This window comes from Nematostella vectensis, chromosome 10, assembly GCF_932526225.1.
Source record: "Nematostella vectensis chromosome 10, jaNemVect1.1, whole genome shotgun sequence".
In the NCBI taxonomy this organism is placed as follows: domain Eukaryota; kingdom Metazoa; phylum Cnidaria; class Anthozoa; order Actiniaria; family Edwardsiidae; genus Nematostella; species Nematostella vectensis.
Window position 1 is genome coordinate 2,296,854 of NC_064043.1, and position 18,071 is coordinate 2,314,924.

Below are 18,071 nucleotides of genomic sequence, written 5' to 3' on the forward strand. Positions count from 1 at the left end.
AGCCATCGACACTTACCAACGGCCCGCATGTTTGTGCCTGAATACCACATGTTTTCTCCATAATTCAAAGCGTTTCATCGTTCAGACATTGGCAACACATTTACTACAGCAGTTTCTTAAACACGAAACCGCGCTAAAAAAGGAGCGTGCCAAGGCCAGCGACACCTTCAGTGGTAGAAAAGATCTCACATCTTTGAATAACAGCCTAGAGCGATCACTGTAATATATAGATTTTGGCATTGCCTAAAAGCGGAGCTCCAAACAATCAAATCGTTTAAATATTAAATATTATTATTTCTCTTTTGGACGACGTCAACGATTTCACAGATCACCCGACCATCTTGTTAAACTCTTGTTAAACATTTTTAACGACATTAAATGTTTAAAACTCTACATGACACATAACAAGTTTAGTTGTCATAACAAGTCAGTTGTCATACGATGTTTCAGCGTCAGGGAAGTTTTACTCTTAGTGACGTCATAGATGACGTCACATGACCATCCTCCCCCTCAATCTATCCCCCCTCCTTGACACCAACATGATACCGAGTTTGGTTGTAATATAAGGTTTCTTTAATGAAATGTAATTTTTATGACGTCAGCATATTTTTGCACGCGACTATATTGGTACTGTACACCCCTCTTGACACCCAGTTTGGTTGTCATATGATGTTTCGTTTAGGAGATATGAATATAGATAGACATCGGGATAGTTTTGCTTTAAGTGACGTCCTCGATTACGTCACGCATCACGTGACCATATCTTGGCACCGGTCTTGATACATACATGACACCGACCAAGTTTGGTTGTTATACAATGTTTCTTTCACGAAATATGAATATCCTTTATTTTGAATACGTCAGCATATATTTTTGCTTCTAGTGACGTCATTGATGACGTCAAAATCATGTGACTTTATTGCTGCACCCCCCTTGACATCCCCATGACACAAGATTGGTTGTCATATGATTTTTGTTCTTAGATATGGAAATGTTCGTTCTTAATGAAATCGAAATAGTTTTGCTTTTAGTGACGTCATCGAGGACGTCAAAAATCACGACCATATTTGTGCACCCCGCTTTACACAAACATGACACCTGCCAAGTTTGGTTGTAAAACAATGTTTTTTCAGCGGCGTTGCCAGGGTTTTTAATAGAGGGGTCCCAAAATGCCCTTTCAAGGAATTTTTTCCTGTATTTTAGATGATGTCTCATATATTTACTGTATTTTTGGCTCCTAGAAGGGGGGACCCCGCCCCCTGTGTCATCCCCCTGGCAACGCCCCTGTCTTTTAAGAGACATGAATGTTTTTGTTTTAATTACGTTTTTTGCTTCAAGTGACGTCATCCAATACATCACATAACACGTGACTATATTGGTTTGGTTGCCATACGATGTTTTCTCGTGAATTATATATTTTTTTACTTTGATGACGTCAGCATATTTTTGCTTCTAGCGACGTCATCGATGACGTCACAAATCACGGGACCACAGTTTTGCACCACCATTGAACCATACATGACACCTGTCACGTTTGGTTGTCATACCATGCTCTTTGGGGACGGACGGACGGCCATCGCGTCACGAAAACTCGAGTCGATGGGTTACCAATATTTGCTACCATATTTTTTTTGTATACCACTTTTTCTTAGGTATGGAACTCCGCTCCGCGCTGCGTGGAGCCCCGCTATTATTGAAATATAGGCTTTATAGATTTTACGCGAATATGTCATGAGCCCCTACCCCAACATACGCAAAATTTAAAAACAAAATACTACCAAGTAATCTTTCGGTTTGAGTTTTACTCGCGCCATAACACGCGCCGTTCGTGTTCGAATGTCCGAATGTTCGAATAGAGACCAGCAATCTCGGAAAATACCGTGCACAGTTGCACAATCATACGATCCGTGATCAACGCGTCCTCGGGTATTCACATGCGTCCATGCGGTCCCTGGGATGACTGAGGTGGGTGAAAACTTGGCATGGTCACCTGCATTTTACTGGCTAAAGATTGTTCCATGTTCTCATGCCTCTTCATTTGTTAGTTTGCCTATTTGGCCCTTCTCTCTTGGATTGAACCGCTTTTTACGTTTCCGTTAAGAGTCGCTAAATAAAAAAAAAATGTATTATCGTTTTCAGCACTCTTATTTTCCCTAACGATTTTTAACGATTTCACGAATCGATCGATAAAAGTCGTTGATTTTTAACAATTTGTATCGATATCGATTTTTAACGATTGACTTAGACCGGGGTTGGCCGTACGGACTATGCATTTTGAACCTTTGCAAGATAAAACAAAAGAAGTCCCAAAACAGGTTTTTGATTGAGGCTAAACAATGCTGTAAATTTCTTGTTAGAATGATTTCAATTCTTGGGCTCCCTTAACTATACAAACCAACGTTCAGTCAGGTTCGGGGTTACCGTATGTGGTAGATGTATTTTTCATTTTCTGTTGCTTTTTAAGAGGTTGTTTTTCAGGTCACTATGTTAGAGCAACAGAACCAAATGAAAAGTATTTGTATTTAGGTTTACATCTCTTAGTAAATTGTCCAAGCAAGTGTCAAAAAAGCTTTCAAGTATATAACGCAAAAAATCATTAACAGAGTAATTTACGATTGTGATAGAGTAAATTTAAATGCCTTTTTACAGATAATGAAACTCGCTATGCACTCGTGTTTGCGAATAAATCCAGCAAAAGCTCTCTTCAATACAAAGACATTCCCATACTGAAAGGTTAGTATCATTACAAAGACATGCCCACGCTGTAAGGTAGGTCTGTCCACCTTTTATCGTTCCGAAGACATTTGTTTTTTTAAATATGTGCGCAGCACCGCGCAGGCCCCGTAGAAAGGGGCAAGAGGTGGGGGTGGGGTGGGTTGGGTTGGGGGTTCGGAGAACCACCCCACTCGACTGGAAGGTCCGCTGTTATGAATAAAAATTGAGTGTCACTGCGAACTTAGACAAGCTACCAATACATACACAAGCTCCCAATTGCTACACGATTTTCCTTCATAAAAGCGGAACTTCCAGCCAAGTGAGATGGTTCTTTCTCCAGTCAAGTGAGGTGGTTCTTGCGAACCCCCCCCCCCCCCAACTCCCCTGGCTACGGTCCTGGAAGGGAGGAATACCTCTTCTCCTTTTGTAAAGGAAATTACAAGAAAAAGAAAGACGCCTTCTACCCGGGGTCCTTGGCCACATACTCCAATGAATTAGTCAATTAATAGTTCGTTTAGAAAAATGCTTAGTTAGCTTAACCGCTTGATCTACTTGTTTGTAGAGTTTTACTTGACATTTTGGATAAGGACTAGTGACTCAAGTGTGATCACCATTTTCTCCTATACCACTGACGAGGGCGTGGTACTACTATCCATCAAATTTGATCTTCGAAACAATCTGATAAACATGGATCTTCTCAGTCAGGCAGTGTAAGTACCACGTGAACGAGCGGGGGGTGGGGGGCTGTAGATAACTTTTGGAGATAACCTAAAGAGGGAGTGGGTGTAGATAACATCTAGAGGGAGTGGGTGTAGATAACCTTTAGAGGGAGTGGATGTAGATAACCTCTAGAGGGAGCGGGTGTAGATAACCTCTAGAGGGAGTGGGTGTAGATAACATCTAGAGGGAGTGGGTGTAGATAACCTTTAGAGGGAGTGGATGTAGATAACCTCTAGAGGGAGCGGGTGTAGATAACCTCTAGAGGGAGTGGGTGTAGATAACCTTTAGAGGGAGTGGATGTAGATAACCTCTAGAGGGAGCAGGTGTAGATAACCTCTAGAGGGAGTGGGTGTAGATAACCTCTAGAGGGAGTGGGTGTAGATAACCTCTAGAGGGAGTGGGTGTAGATAACCTCTAGAGGGAGTGGGTGTAGATAACCTCTAGAGGGAGTGGGTGTAGATAACCTCTAGAGGGAGTGGGTGTAGATAACCTCAAGAGGGAGTGGGTGTAGATAACATCTAGAGGGAGTGGGTGTAGATAACCTCTAGAGGGAGCGGGTGTAGATAACCTCAAGAGGGAGTGGGTGTAGATAACATCTAGAGGGAGTGGGTGTAGATAACCTGTAGAGGGAGTGGATGTAGATAACCTCTAGAGGGAGTGGGTGTAGATAACCTCTAGAGGGAGTGGGTGTAGATAACATCTAGAGGGAGTGGGTGTAGATAACCTTTAGAGGGAGTGGGTGTAGATAACATCTAGAGGGAGTGGGTGTAGATAACATCTAGAGGGAGTGGGTGTAGATAACCTCTAGAGGGAGTGGGTGTAGATAACCTCTAGAGGGAGTGGGTGTAGATAACCTCTAGAGGGTGTGGGTGTAGATAACATCTAGAGGGAGTGGGTGTAGATAACCTCTAGAGGGAGCGGGTGTAGATAACCTCAAGAGGGAGCGGGTGTAGATAACATCTAGAGGGAGTGGGTGTAGATAACCTCTAGAGGGAGTGGGTGTAGATAACCATTAGAGGGAGTGGATGTAGATAACCTCTAGAGGGAGCGGGTGTAGATAACCTCTAGAGGGAGTGGGTGTAGATAACCTCTAGAGGGAGTGGGTGTAGATAACCTCTAGAGGGAGTGGGTGTAGATAACATCTAGAGGGAGTGGGTGTAGATAACCTCTAGAGGGAGCGGGTGTAGATAACCTCAAGAGGGAGTGGGTGTAGATAACCTCTAGAGGGAGTCGGTGTAGATAACCTGTAGAGGGAGTGGATGTAGATAACCTCTAGAGGGAGTGGGTGTAGATAACCTCTAGAGGGAGCGGGTGTAGATAACCTTTAGAGGGAGTGGGTGTAGATAACCTCTAGAGGGAGCGGGTGTAGATAACCTCTAGAGGAAGCGGGTGTAGATAACCTCTAGAGGGAGTGGGTGTAGATAACCTCTAGAGGGAGTGGATGTAGATAACCTCTAGAGGGAGTGGGTGTAGATAACCTCTAGAGGGAGTGGGTGTAGATAACCTCTAGAGGGAGTGGGTGTAGATAACATCTAGAGGGAGTGGGTGTAGATAACCTCTAGAGGGAGCGGGTGTAGATAACCTCAAGAGGGAGTGGGTGTAGATAACATCTAGAGGGAGTGGGTGTAGATAACCTTTAGAGGGAGTGGATGTAGATAACATCTAGAGGGAGTGGGTGTAGATAACCTCTAGAGGGAGTGGGTGTAGATAACCTTTAGAGGGAGTGGGTGTAGATAACATCTAGAGGGAGTGGGTGTAGATAACATCTAGAGGGAGTGGGTGTAGATAACCTTTAGAGGGAGTGGGTGTAGATAACCTCTAGAGGGAGTGGGTGTAGATAACCTCTAGAGGGAGTGGGTGTAGATAACCTTTAGATTTAGTGGGTGTAGATAACCTCTAGAGGGAGCGGGTGTAGATAACCTCTAAGGGGAGCGGGTGTAGATAACCTCTAGAGGGAGTGGGTGTAGATAACCTTTAGAGGGAGTGGGTGTAGATAACCTCTAGAGGGAGTGGGTGTAGATAACATCTAGAGGGAATGGGTGTAGATAACCTCTAGAGGGAGTGGGTGTAGATAACCTTTAGAGGGAGTGGATGTAGATAACATCTAGAGGGAGTGGGTGTAGATAACCTCTAGAGGGAATGGGTGTAGATAACCTCTAGAGGGAGTGGGTGTAGATAACCTTTAGAGGGAGTGGATGTAGATAACATCTAGAGGGAGTGGGTGTAGATAACCCGCTAGAGGGAGTGGGTGTAGATAACCTCTAGAGGGAGTGGGTGTAGATAACCTCTAGAGGGAGTGGGTGTAGATAACCCGCTAGAGGGAGTGGGTGTAGATAACCTCTAGAGGGAGCGGGTGTAGATAACCTCTAGAGGGAGTGGGTGTAGATAACCTCTAGAGGGAGTGGGTGTAGATAACCCGCTAGAGGGAGTGGGTGTAGATAACCTTTAGAGGGAGTGGGTGTAGATAACCTATAGAGGGAGTGTGTGTAGATAACCTTTAGAGGGAGTGGGTGTAGATAACATCTAAAGGGAGTGGGTGTAGATAACCTCTAGAGGGAGTGGGTGTAGATAACCTTTAGAGGGAGTGGGTGTAGATAACATCTAGAGGGAGTGGGTGTAGATAACATCTAGAGGGAGTGGGTGTAGATAACCCGCTAGAGGGAGTGGGTGTAGATAACCTTTAGAGGGAGTGGATGTAGATAACATCTAGAGGGAGTGGGTGTAGATAACCTCTAGAGGGAGTGTGTGTAGATAACCTTTAGAGGGAGTGGGTGTAGATAACATCTAGAGGGAGTGGGTGTAGATAACCTCTAGAGGGAGTGGGTGTAGATAACCTTTAGATTTAGTGGGTGTAGATAACCTCTAGAGGGAGTGGGTGTAGATAACCTTTAGAGGGAGTGGGTGTAGATAACCTCTAGAGGGAGTGGGTGTAGATAACCTTTAGAGGGAGTGGGTGTAGATAACCTCTAGAGGGAGTGGGTGTAGATAACATCTAGATGGAATGGGTGTAGATAACCTTTAGAGGGAGTGGATGTAGATAACATCTAGAGGGAGTGGGTGTAGATAACCTCTAGAGGGAGTGGGTGTAGATAACCCGCTAGAGGGAGTGGGTGTAGATAACCTTTAGAGGGAGTGGGTGTAGATACCCTCTAGAGGGAGTGGGTGTAGATACCCTCTAGAGGGAGTGGGTGTAGATAACCTTTAGATTTAGTGGGTGTAGATAACCTCTAGAGGGAGTGAGTGTAGATACCCTCTAGAGGGAGTGGATGTAGATACCCTCTAGAGGGAGTGGGTGTAGATAACCTTTAGATTTAGTGGGTGTAGATACCCTCTAGAGGGAGTGGGTGTAGATAACCTTTAGATTTAGTGGGTTTAGATAACCTCTAGAGGGAGTGGGTGTAGATAACTTCTAGAGGGAGTTGGTGTAGATAACTTGTAGAGGGAGTGGGTGTAGATAACCTTTAGAGGGAGTGGGTGTAGATAACCTTTAGCGGGAGTGGGTGTAGATAACCTCTAGAGGAAGTGGGTAAAGATAACCCGCTAGAGGGTGTGTGTGTAGATAACCCGCTAGAGGGAGTGGGTGTAGATAACCCGCAAGAGGGAGTGGGTGTAGATAACCCGCTAGAGGGTGTGGATGTAGATAACCTCTAGAGGGAGTGAGTGTAGATAACCTGTAGAGGGAGTGGGTGTAGATATCCCGCTAGAGGGAGTGGGTGTAGATAACCCGCTAGAGGGAGTGGGTGTAGATAACCCGCTAGAGGGAGTCGGTGGAGATAACCTCTAGAGGCAGTGGGTGTAGATAACCTCTAGAGGGAGTGGGTGTAGATAACCTCTAGAGGGTGTGGATGTAGATAACCTCTAGAGGGTGTGGGTGTAGATAACCCGCTAGAGGGAGTGGGTGTAGATAACTTCTAGAGGGAGCGGGTGTAGATAATCTCTAGAGGGTGTGGGTGTAGATAACCCGCTAGAGGGAGTGGGTGTAGATAACCCGCTAGAGAGGGTGTAGATAACCTCTAGAGGGAGTGGGTTTAGATAACCTATAGAGGAAGCGGGTGTAGATAACCTTTAGAGGGAGTGGGTGTAGATAACCTCTAGAGGGAGTGGGTGTAGATAACCTTTAGAGGGAGTGGGTGTAGATAACCTCTAGAGGGAGCGGGTGTAGATAACCTCTAGAGGGAGTGGGTGTAGATAACCTCTAGAGGGTGTGGATGTAGATAACCTTTAGAGGGTGTGGGTGTAGATAACTTCTAAAGGGAGTGGGTGTAGATAACCTATAGAGGGAGTGGGTGTAGATAACCTCTAGAGGGAGTGGGTGTAGATAACTTCTAGAGGGAGTGGGTGTAGATAACCTTTAGAGGGAGTGGGTGTAGATGGCCTCTAGAGGGAGTGGGTATAGATGGCCTCTAGAGGGTGTGGGTGTAGATAACCTTTGGAGGGAGAGGGTGTAGATAACCCGCTAAAGAGATTGGGTGTAGATAACCTGTAGAGGGAGTGGGTGCAGATAACCCGCTAAAGGGAGTGGGTGTAGATAACCTCTAGAGGAGGAGTAGATAACCTCTAGAGGGAGTTGTTGTAGATATCTTGCTAGAGAGAGTGGGTGCAGATAACTTTAGAGGGAGCGGGTGCAGATAACCTCTAGAGGGAGTGGGTGTTGATAACCTCTAGAGGGAGCGGGTGTAGATAACCTCTAGATGGTGTGGATGTAGATAACCCGCTAGAGAGAGTGGGTGTAGATAACCTCTAGAGGAGGTGTAGATAACCTCTAGAAGAAGTTGTTGTAGATAACCTTTAGAGGGAGTGGGTGTAGATGGCCTCTAGAGGGAGTGGGTATAGATGGCCTCTAGAGGGTGTGGGTGTAGATAACCTTTGGAGTGAGAGGGTGTAGATAACCCGCTAAAGAGATTGGGTGTAGATAACCTGTAGAGGGAGTGGGTGTAGATAACCCGCTAAAGGGAGTGTGTGTAGAAAACCTCTAGAGGGAGTGGGTGTAGATAACCTTTAGAGGGAGTGGGTGTAGATAACCTCTAGAAGGAGTGGGTGTAGATAACCTCTAGAGGGAGTGGGTGTAGATAACCTTTAGAGGGAGCGGGTGTAGATAACCTCTAGATGGTGTGGATGTAGATAACCCGCTAGAGGGAGTGGGTGTAGATAACCTCTAGAGGAGGTGTAGATAACCTCTAGAGGAAGTTGTTGTAGATAACCCGCTAGAGGGAGTGGGTGCAGATAACCTTTAGAGGGAGCGGGTGTAAATAACCCGCTAGAGGGAGTGGGTGTAGATAACCTGCTAGAGGGAGTGGGTGCAGATAACCTTTAGAGGGAGCGGGTGTAGATAACCCGCTAGAGGGAGTGGGTGCAGATAACCTTTAGAGGGAGCGGGTGTAGATAACCCGCTAGAGGGAGCGGGTGTAGATAACCCGCTAGAGGGAGTAGGTGTAGATAACCCGCTAAAGGGGGTGGTTGTAGATAACTTTAGAGGGAGCGGGTGTAGATAACCTCTAGAGGTAGTGGGTGTAGATAACCTCTAGAGGGAGTGGGTGTAGATAACCTCTAGAGGGTGTGGGTGTAGATAACCTCTAGAGGGAGCTTGTGTAGATAACCTCTAGATGGTGTGGGTGTAGATAACATCTAGAGGGAGTGGTTGTAGATAACCCGCTAGAGGGAGCGGGTGTAGATAACCCGCTAGAGGGAGTGGGTTTAGATAACCTCTAGAGGGAGTGGGTGTAGATAACCTCTTGAGGGAGTGGGTGGAGATAACCTCTAGAGGCAGTGGGTGTAGATAACCTCTAGAGGGAGTGGGTGTAGATAACCTCTAGAGGGTGTGGATGTAGATAACCTCTAGAGGGTGTGGGTGTAGATAACCCGCTAGAGGGAGTGGGTGTAGTTAACTTCTAGAGGGAGCGGGTGTAGATAATCTCTAGAGGGTGTGGGTGTAGATAACCCGCTAGAGGGAGTGGGTGTAGATAACCCGCTAGAGAGGGTATAGATAACCTCTAGAGGGAGTGGGTGTAGATAACCTCTAGAGGGAGTGGGTGTAGATAATTTCTAGAGGGAGCGTGTGTAGATAACCCGCTAGAGGGAGTGGGTTTAGATAACCTATAGAGGAAGCGGGTGTAGATAACCTTTAGAGGGAGTGGGTGTAGATAACCTCTAGAGGGAGTGGGTGTAGATAACCTTTAGAGGGAGTGGGTGTAGATAACCTCTAGATGGAGCGGGTGTAGATAACCTCTAGAGGGAGTGGGTGTAGATAACCTCTAGAGGGTGTGGATGTAGATAACCTTTAGAGGGTGTGGGTGTAGATAACTTCTAAAGGGAGTGGGTGTAGATAACCTATAGAGGGAGTGGGTGTAGATAACCTCTAGAGGGAGTGGGTGTAGATAACTTCTAGAGGGAGTGGGTGTAGATAACCTTTAGAGGGAGTGGGTGTAGATGGCCTCTAGAGGGAGTGGGTATAGATGGCCTCTAGAGGGTGTGGGTGTAGATAACCTTTGGAGGGAGAGGGTGTAGATAACCCGCTAAAGAGATTGGGTGTAGATAACCTGTAGAGGGAGTGGGTGTAGATAACCCGCTAAAGGGAGTGGGTGTAGATAACCTCTAGAGGAGGAGTAGATAACCTCTAGAGGGAGTTGTTGTAGATATCCCGCTAGAGGGAGTGGGTGCAGATAACTTTAGAGGGAGCGGGTGCAGATAACCTCTAGAGGGAGTGGGTGTTGATAACCTCTAGAGGGAGCGGGTGTAGATAACCTCTAGATGGTGTGGATGTAGATAACCCGCTAGAGGGAGTGGGTGTAGATAACCTCTAGAGGAGGTGTAGATAACCTCTAGAAGAAGTTGTTGTAGATAACCTTTAGAGGGAGTGGGTGTAGATGGCCTCTAGAGGGAGTGGGTATAGATGGCCTCTAGAGGGTGTGGGTGTAGATAACCTTTGGAGGGAGAGGGTGTAGATAACCCGCTAAAGAGATTGGGTGTAGATAACCTGTAGAGGGAGTGGGTGTAGATAACCCGCTAAAGGGAGTGTGTGTAGAAAACCTCTAGAGGGAGTGGGTGTAGATAACCTTTAGAGGGAGTGGGTGTAGATAACCTCTAGAGGGAGTGGGTGTAGATAACCTCTAGAGGGAGTGGGTGTAGATAACCTTTAGAGGGAGCGGGTGTAGATAACCTCTAGATGGTGTGGATGTAGATAACCTCTAGAGGGAGTGGGTGTAGATAACATCTAGAGGGAGTGGGTGTAGATAACCTTTAGAGGGAGTTGGTGTAAATAACCTGTAGAGGGAGTGGATGTAGATAACCTCTAGAGGGAGCGGGTGTAGATAACCCGCTAAAGGGAGTGTGTGTAGAAAACCTCTAGAGGGAGTGGGTGTAGATAACCTTTAGAGGGAGTGGGTGTAGATAACCTCTAGAGGGAGTGGGTGTAGATAACCTCTAGAGGGAGTGGGTGTAGATAACCTTTAGAGGGAGTGGGTGTAGATAACATCTAGAGGGAGTGGGTGTAGATAACCTCTAGAGGGAGTGGGTGTAGATAACCTCTTGAGGGAGTGGGTGTAGATAACCTTTAGAGGGAGTGGGTGTAGATAACCTGTAGAGGGAATGGGTGTAGATAACCTCTAGAGGGAGTGGGTGTAGATAACCACTAGAGGGAGTGGTTGTAAATAACCTCTAAAGAGAGTGGGTGTAGATAACCTCTAGAGGGAGTGGGTGTAGATTACCCGCTAGAGGGAATAGGTGTAGATAACCTCTAGAGGGAATTGGTGTAGATAACCTCTAGAGGGAGTGGTAGATACCCACCCAGGGGCACGTGAGAGGTGGACATACCCACCCAGGGGCATGTGAGGGGTAGACATACCCCACCCAGGGACATGTGAGGGGTGGACATACCCCACCCAGGGGCATGTGAGGGGTGGACATACCCACCCAGGGGCATGTGAGGGTAAGACATACCCCACCCAGGGGCATGTGAGGGGTGGACATACCCCACCCAGAGGCATGTGAGGGGTTGACATACCCCACCCAGGGGCATGTGAGGGGTAGACATAGCCCACCCAGGGGCATGTGAGAGGTCGACATACCCACACAGGGGCATGTGAGGGGTAGACATACCCCACCCAGGGACATGTGAGGGGTGAACATACCCCACCCAGGGGCATGTGAGGGGTGGACATACCCACCCAGGGGCATGTGAGGGTAAGACATACCCCACCCAGGGGCATGTGAGGGGTGGACATACCCCACCCAGGGGCATGTGAGGGGTGGACATACCCACCCAGGGGCATGTGAGAGGTCGACATACCCCACCCAGGGGCATGTGAGGGGTAGACATACCCCACCCAGGGGCATGTGAGGGGTGGACATACCCCACCCAGAGGCACGTGAGCGGTGGACATACCCCACCCAGGGGCATGTGAGGGGTGGACATACCCACCCAGGGGCATGTGAGGGTAAGACATACCCCACCCAGGGGCATGTGAGGGGTGGACATACCCCACCCAGGGGCATGTGAGGGGTGGACATACCCCACCCAGGGGCATGGTTGAGGTCGACATACCCCACCCAGGGGCATGTGAGGGGTGGACTTACCCACCCAGGGGCATGTGAGGGGTGGACATACTCACCCAGGGGCATGTGAGGGGTGGACTTACCTACCCAGGGGCATGTGAGGGGTGGACATACCCACCCACGGGAATGTGAGGGGTGGACATACCCACCCAGGGGCATGTGAGGGGTAGACATACCCCACCCAGGGGCATGTGAGGGGTGGACATACCCCACCCAGGGGCATGTGAGGGGTGGACATACCCCACCCAGAGGCATGTGAGGGGTGGACATACCCCACCCAGGGGCATGTGAGGGGTGGACATACCCCACCCAGGGGCATGTGAGGGGTAGACATACCCCACCCAGGGGCATGTGAGGGGTGGACATACCCTACCCAGGGACATGTGAGGGGTGACATGCCCCACCCAGGGACATGTGAGGGGTGGACATACCCCACCCAGGGACATGTGAGGGGTGGACATACCCCATCCAGGGGCATGTGAGGGGTGGACATACTCCACCCAGGGGCATGTGAGGGGTCAACATATCCACCCAGGAGCATGTGAGGGGTGGACATACCCACCCAGGGGCGTGTGAGGGGTTGACATACTCACCCAGGGGCATGTGAGGGGTGGACATACCCCACCCAGGGGCATGTGAGGGGTAGACATACCCCACCCAGGGGCATGTGAGGGGTGGACATACCCCACCCAGGGACATGTGAGGGGTTGACATACCCCACCCAGGGGCATGTGAGGGGTGGACATACTCACCCAGGGGCATGTGAGGGGTGGACTTACCCACCCAGGGGCATGTGAGGGGTGGACATACCCACCCACGGGCATGTGAGGGGTGGACATACCCACCCAGTGGCATGTGAGGGGTAGACATTCCCCACCCAGGGGCATGTGAGGGGTGGACATACCCCACCCAGGGGCATGTGAGGGGTGGACATACCCCACCCAGAGGCATGTGAGGGGTAGACATACCCCACCCAGGGGCATGTGAGGGGTGGACATACCCCACCCAGGGACATGTGAGGGGTTGACATACCCCACCCAGGGGCATGTGAGGGGTAGACATACCCCACCCAGGGGCATGTGAGGGGTGGACATACCCCACCCAGGGACATGTGAGAGGTGGACATGCCCCAACCAGGGACATGTGAGGGGTGGACATACCCCACCCAGGGGCATGTGAGGGGTCGACATACTCACCCAGGGGCATGTGAGGGGTGGACATACCCACCCAGGGGCATGTGAGGGGTGGACATACCCCACCCAGGGGCATGTGAGAGGTGGACATACCCCACCCAGGGGCATGTGAGGGGTGGACTTACCCACCCAGGGGCATGTGAGGGGTGGACATACCCCACCCAGGGGCATGGTTGAGATCGACATACCCCACCCAGGGGCATGTGAGGGGTGGACTTACCCACCCAGGGGCATGTGAGGGGTGGACTTACCCACCCAGGGGCATGTGAGGGGTGGACTTACCCACCCAGGGGCATGTGAGGGGTGGACATACCCACCCACGGGAATGTGAGGGGTGGACATACCCACCCAGGGGCATGTGAGGGGTAGACATACCCCACCCAGGGGCATGTGAGGGGTGGACATACCCCACCCAGGGGCATGTGAGGGGTGGACATACCCCACCCAGAGGCATGTGAGGGGTGGACATACCCCACCCAGGGGCATGTGAGGGGTGGACATACCCCACCCAGGGGCATGTGAGGGGTAGACATACCCCACCCAGGGGCATGTGAGGGGTGGACATACCCTACCCAGGGACATGTGAGGGGTGGACATGCCCCACCCAGGGACATGTGAGGGGTGGACATACCCCACCCAGGGACATGTGAGGGGTGGACATACCCCATCCAGGGGCATGTGAGGGGTGGACATACTCCACCCAGGGGCATGTGAGGGGTCGACATATCCACCCAGGAGCATGTGAGGGGTGGACATACCCACCCAGGGGCGTGTGAGGGGTTGACATACTCACCCAGGGGCATGTGAGGGGTGGACATACCCCACCCAGGGGCATGTGAGGGGTAGACATACCCCACCCAGGGGCATGTGAGGGGTGGACATACCCCACCCAGGGACATGTGAGGGGTTGACATACCCCACCCAGGGGCATGTGAGGGGTGGACATACTCACCCAGGGGCATGTGAGGGGTGGACTTACCCACCCAGGGGCATGTGAGGGGTGGACATACCCACCCACGGGCATGTGAGGGGTGGACATACCCACCCAGTGGCATGTGAGGGGTAGACATTCCCCACCCAGGGGCATGTGAGGGGTGGACATACCCCACCCAGGGGCATGTGAGGGGTGGACATACCCCACCCAGAGGCATGTGAGGGGTAGACATACCCCACCCAGGGGCATGTGAGGGGTGGACATACCCCACCCAGGGACATGTGAGGGGTTGACATACCCCACCCAGGGGCATGTGAGGGGTAGTCATACCCCACCCAGGGGCATGTGAGGGGTGGACATACCCCACCCAGGGACATGTGAGAGGTGGACATGCCCCAACCAGGGACATGTGAGGGGTGGACATACCCCACCCAGGGGCATGTGAGGGGTCGACATACTCACCCAGGGGCATGTGAGGGGTGGACATACCCACCCAGGGGCATGTGAGGGGTGGACATACCCCACCCAGGGGCATGTGAGAGGTGGACATACCCCACCCAGGGGCATGTGAGGGGTGGACTTACCCACCCAGGGGCATGTGAGGGGTGGACATACCCCACCCAGGGGCATGGTTGAGATCGACATACCCCACCCAGGGGCATGTGAGGGGTGGACTTACCCACCCAGGGGCATGTGAGGGGTGGACATACTCACCCAGGGGCATGTGAGGGGTGAACTTACCCACCCAGGGGCATGTGAGGGGTGGACATACCCACCCACGGGCATGTGAGGGTTGGACATACCCACCTAGGGGCATGTGAGGGGTAGACATACCCCACCCAGGGGCATGTGAGGGGTGGACATACCCCACCCAGGGGCATGTGAGGGGTGGACATACCCCACCCAGGGGCATGTGAGGGGTAGACATACCCCACCAAGGGGCATGTGAGGGGTGGACATACCCCACCCAGGGACATGTGAGGGGTGGACATACCCCACCCAGGGGCATGTGAGGGGTAGACATACCCCACCCAGTGGCATGTGAGGGGTGGACATACCCCACCCAGGGACATGTGAGGGGTGGACATGCCCCACCCAGGGACATGTGAGGGGTGGACATACCCCACCCAGGGGCATGTGAGGGGTCGACATACTCACCCAGGGGCATGTGAGGGGTGGACATACCCACCCAGGGGCATGTGAGGGGTGGACATACCCCACCCAGGGGCATGTGAGGGGTGGACATACCCCACCCAGGGGCACGTGAGGGGTAGACATACCCCACCCAGGGGCACGTGAGGGGTGGACATACCCACCCAGGGGCATGTGAGGGGTCGACATACCTACAGTATTGAGTGCTGCCGTACCAATACATGATACCAATTTTAACCTTTCTCCCCATCAGGCAAAGAGATTATACCGACATCGCGAAGTTGCAAGACGGCGAGTGGCATTACATTGTTGTAACTTTAATTCGCGGGTATTTATATGTCTACCTCGATAGAAACTCGGTGGCTTACTTTTACAATTCTGAATTGAGTGAGAAAGGAATACCCGCCAACGCCACGCTTCACATTGGGCAATATATAAATAGCACAGGTTCGTTTCATTCCGGTCTCTTTCTTGCATACACCTATTTCAATAAACGTTCTCAGTGCAATGGCGAATGGCAATTGGCAGTTCTACGACCAATCACTGCTTGTGGGTATAATTATTTGTAAGCATAATGATGATAAGTAATATATTCGCATAAATTATCAACATTTTCCTGTATTCAGTAGAAATTTGACGTGTTCCATGGTATTCTTCGATCTTAGAATTGCCATTTGACTATTGGCATTCGCCATTTGCACTGACAACGTTTATTGAGCTAGGTGTATTTTGAAATAAGTGGATATCTGCACAAATGTCAAATGGCACAAATTTCAAAGGAACTAGTGTCACATCCATTTTACTAAAAAGTTGTCTCCCTTTTGATGAAATGCTGGGACTATATGGAAAAAAAATCTTATTTTTTATTATATGAAAATGTTAGGCTGCAAGAAATACTATTAGATAAGTCCCCCACGCACAACACAACACAATTTCGAAAACAGCGTACATAGTTTTGTACTGCTATCAATTAATGTTATGATTAATGTCAGTGCAATAAGACAAATCTAGGATAGAAATTAACCCCTTTTCAGATGGGGGGGAGGGGGCTTTTGAGGCCTCCGGCGACTGAAATAACTTTTAAACTAGAAGGGCTAAAGCATTGGAATTTGACGACTTTTCCTAAAATTTATCTGGGATCAGTTTGGTGTAAACAGAATTTTAATATGTGTACCCTGGTAACCATAGCAACCAAGTTTCGAGACATGGGTCTAATGAAAATTAATTAAATCGTTAGGATCGTTTAAATCGTTAGGATCGTTTAAATCGTTAGGGTCGTTTAAATCGTTAGGATCGTTTAAATCGTTAGGGTCGTTTAAATCGTTAGGATCGTTTAAATCGTTAGGGTCGTTTAAATCGTTAGGGTCGTTTAAATCGTTAGGATCGTTTAAATCGTTAGGATCGTTTAAATCGTTAGGATCGTTTAAATCGTTAGGATCGTTTAAATCGTTAGGATCGTTTAAATCGTTAGGATCGTTTAAATCGTTAGGGTCGTTTAAATCGTTAGGATCAACTAGAAGACTGATAAGACGTGCTCTCTATTTTAGGGGGGGGGGTGTTATTTTGTAAATTTTTGACCTTTAAGAAATAGTGCTTGTAAATATAGCAAAAAAGACGTTTATATCCACCTGAAATTATTAAAACAACTTGAAACGAAGATTGAATATTGTCAAAAATCTTTAGATTCTGCTATAAGTTTTTATTAATTAAAATAAATAACTTTCATTAAACCAATATGGCGGATCCAAGATTGCGGATGCTGATCACATTGTAAAACTAACATCTAAATTTAATCCTTTTTATATTCGTTTATTGTAAATAAAAAGTAGAAAAAACATTTTGGAGGGGGTGGGAGTTATTACTTTCATTAGGAGTCTATTCGCAAATGTATGCTATATTAAAGGTATGCCAATCACAGGTCACAGGTGTCATATATTGTTGTCATAGGAACAGTGTCACTAATAACATATGTCTACTGCAAGATAATAAGATTATCGAGAAAAAGACAGAAAAACAAACATAAATATTGCCCGTTTCTGCTTAAGTGATGTCATCATGATAACTTATTTAGATTTTATATAGATGTTCTATGAAAAGGTTTCGAAAGATAGGCTATTTGTAACCAAATGTCCTTAAATGACTATGCTATGGCAACACAATATATAATTTTGTTCCTCCGTGTAAGATAATGATTCTTTGAAAATTTGGTCATAATAGCTCCAATGGTTCAAAGGTTTTGGAGCTCCTGGATCCCCTGACGGCTAAGCGTATGAATTCTGTGATTCCAGAAAAGAGCCACTCCACCCCCCCCCCCCCTCCCAACCACACCCTCCAAAAATAGTCCTCTTGAAAATCGGCATTAAGAAACACCATCTTCAGGAATTTTAAATCTCCTTTTTGGATTAAATTTTCTTTTCTGGTAACACACAATCTGAATGTATAAATGTACGTATGATTTTCATCCGCAAATTATTTGTTGTTCTAGGAATTCATGAATCGGAAGGGTTTGTCGGAATGCTAGAAGGATTGACCGTTTTGGACGTATATAAGCACTATACTCGTCCTGTCTGTACGAACATCGGTAACGCCCTTACATGGAAGCAGGTCTTGCAGTTACCACGACGAGGGAATATCAGCGCTACCCAGATCGGGGGATGCAAACCAAGTCAACGTAAGTTTGCAGATTCCCGCTGGTTGCTGGTCGCTTATTTTGCTTTAAAGAAAATTAAATTTGATTTGCGTTTTCAGTCAGCAATCTCAGAGATCTAGGCTTTCTTTTTCTAAGGCTAGTTACCATGCAAAACAAA

General features: G+C 48.7%; 1 protein-coding gene across 1 annotated transcript in view; it reads left to right on the forward strand.

The window, feature by feature from the left end:
- Window positions 1-18,071, forward strand: part of LOC116620697 — a 42,717-nt gene that overhangs the window by 18,937 nt on the left and 5,709 nt on the right. The window contains exons 7-10 of the mRNA XM_032386320.2: window positions 2,650-2,733; window positions 3,278-3,425; window positions 15,518-15,711; window positions 17,750-17,935. Coding sequence (XP_032242211.2) covers window positions 2,650-2,733; window positions 3,278-3,425; window positions 15,518-15,711; window positions 17,750-17,935 — 612 coding nt within the window. The remainder of the gene's footprint in view (window positions 1-2,649; window positions 2,734-3,277; window positions 3,426-15,517; window positions 15,712-17,749; window positions 17,936-18,071) is intronic.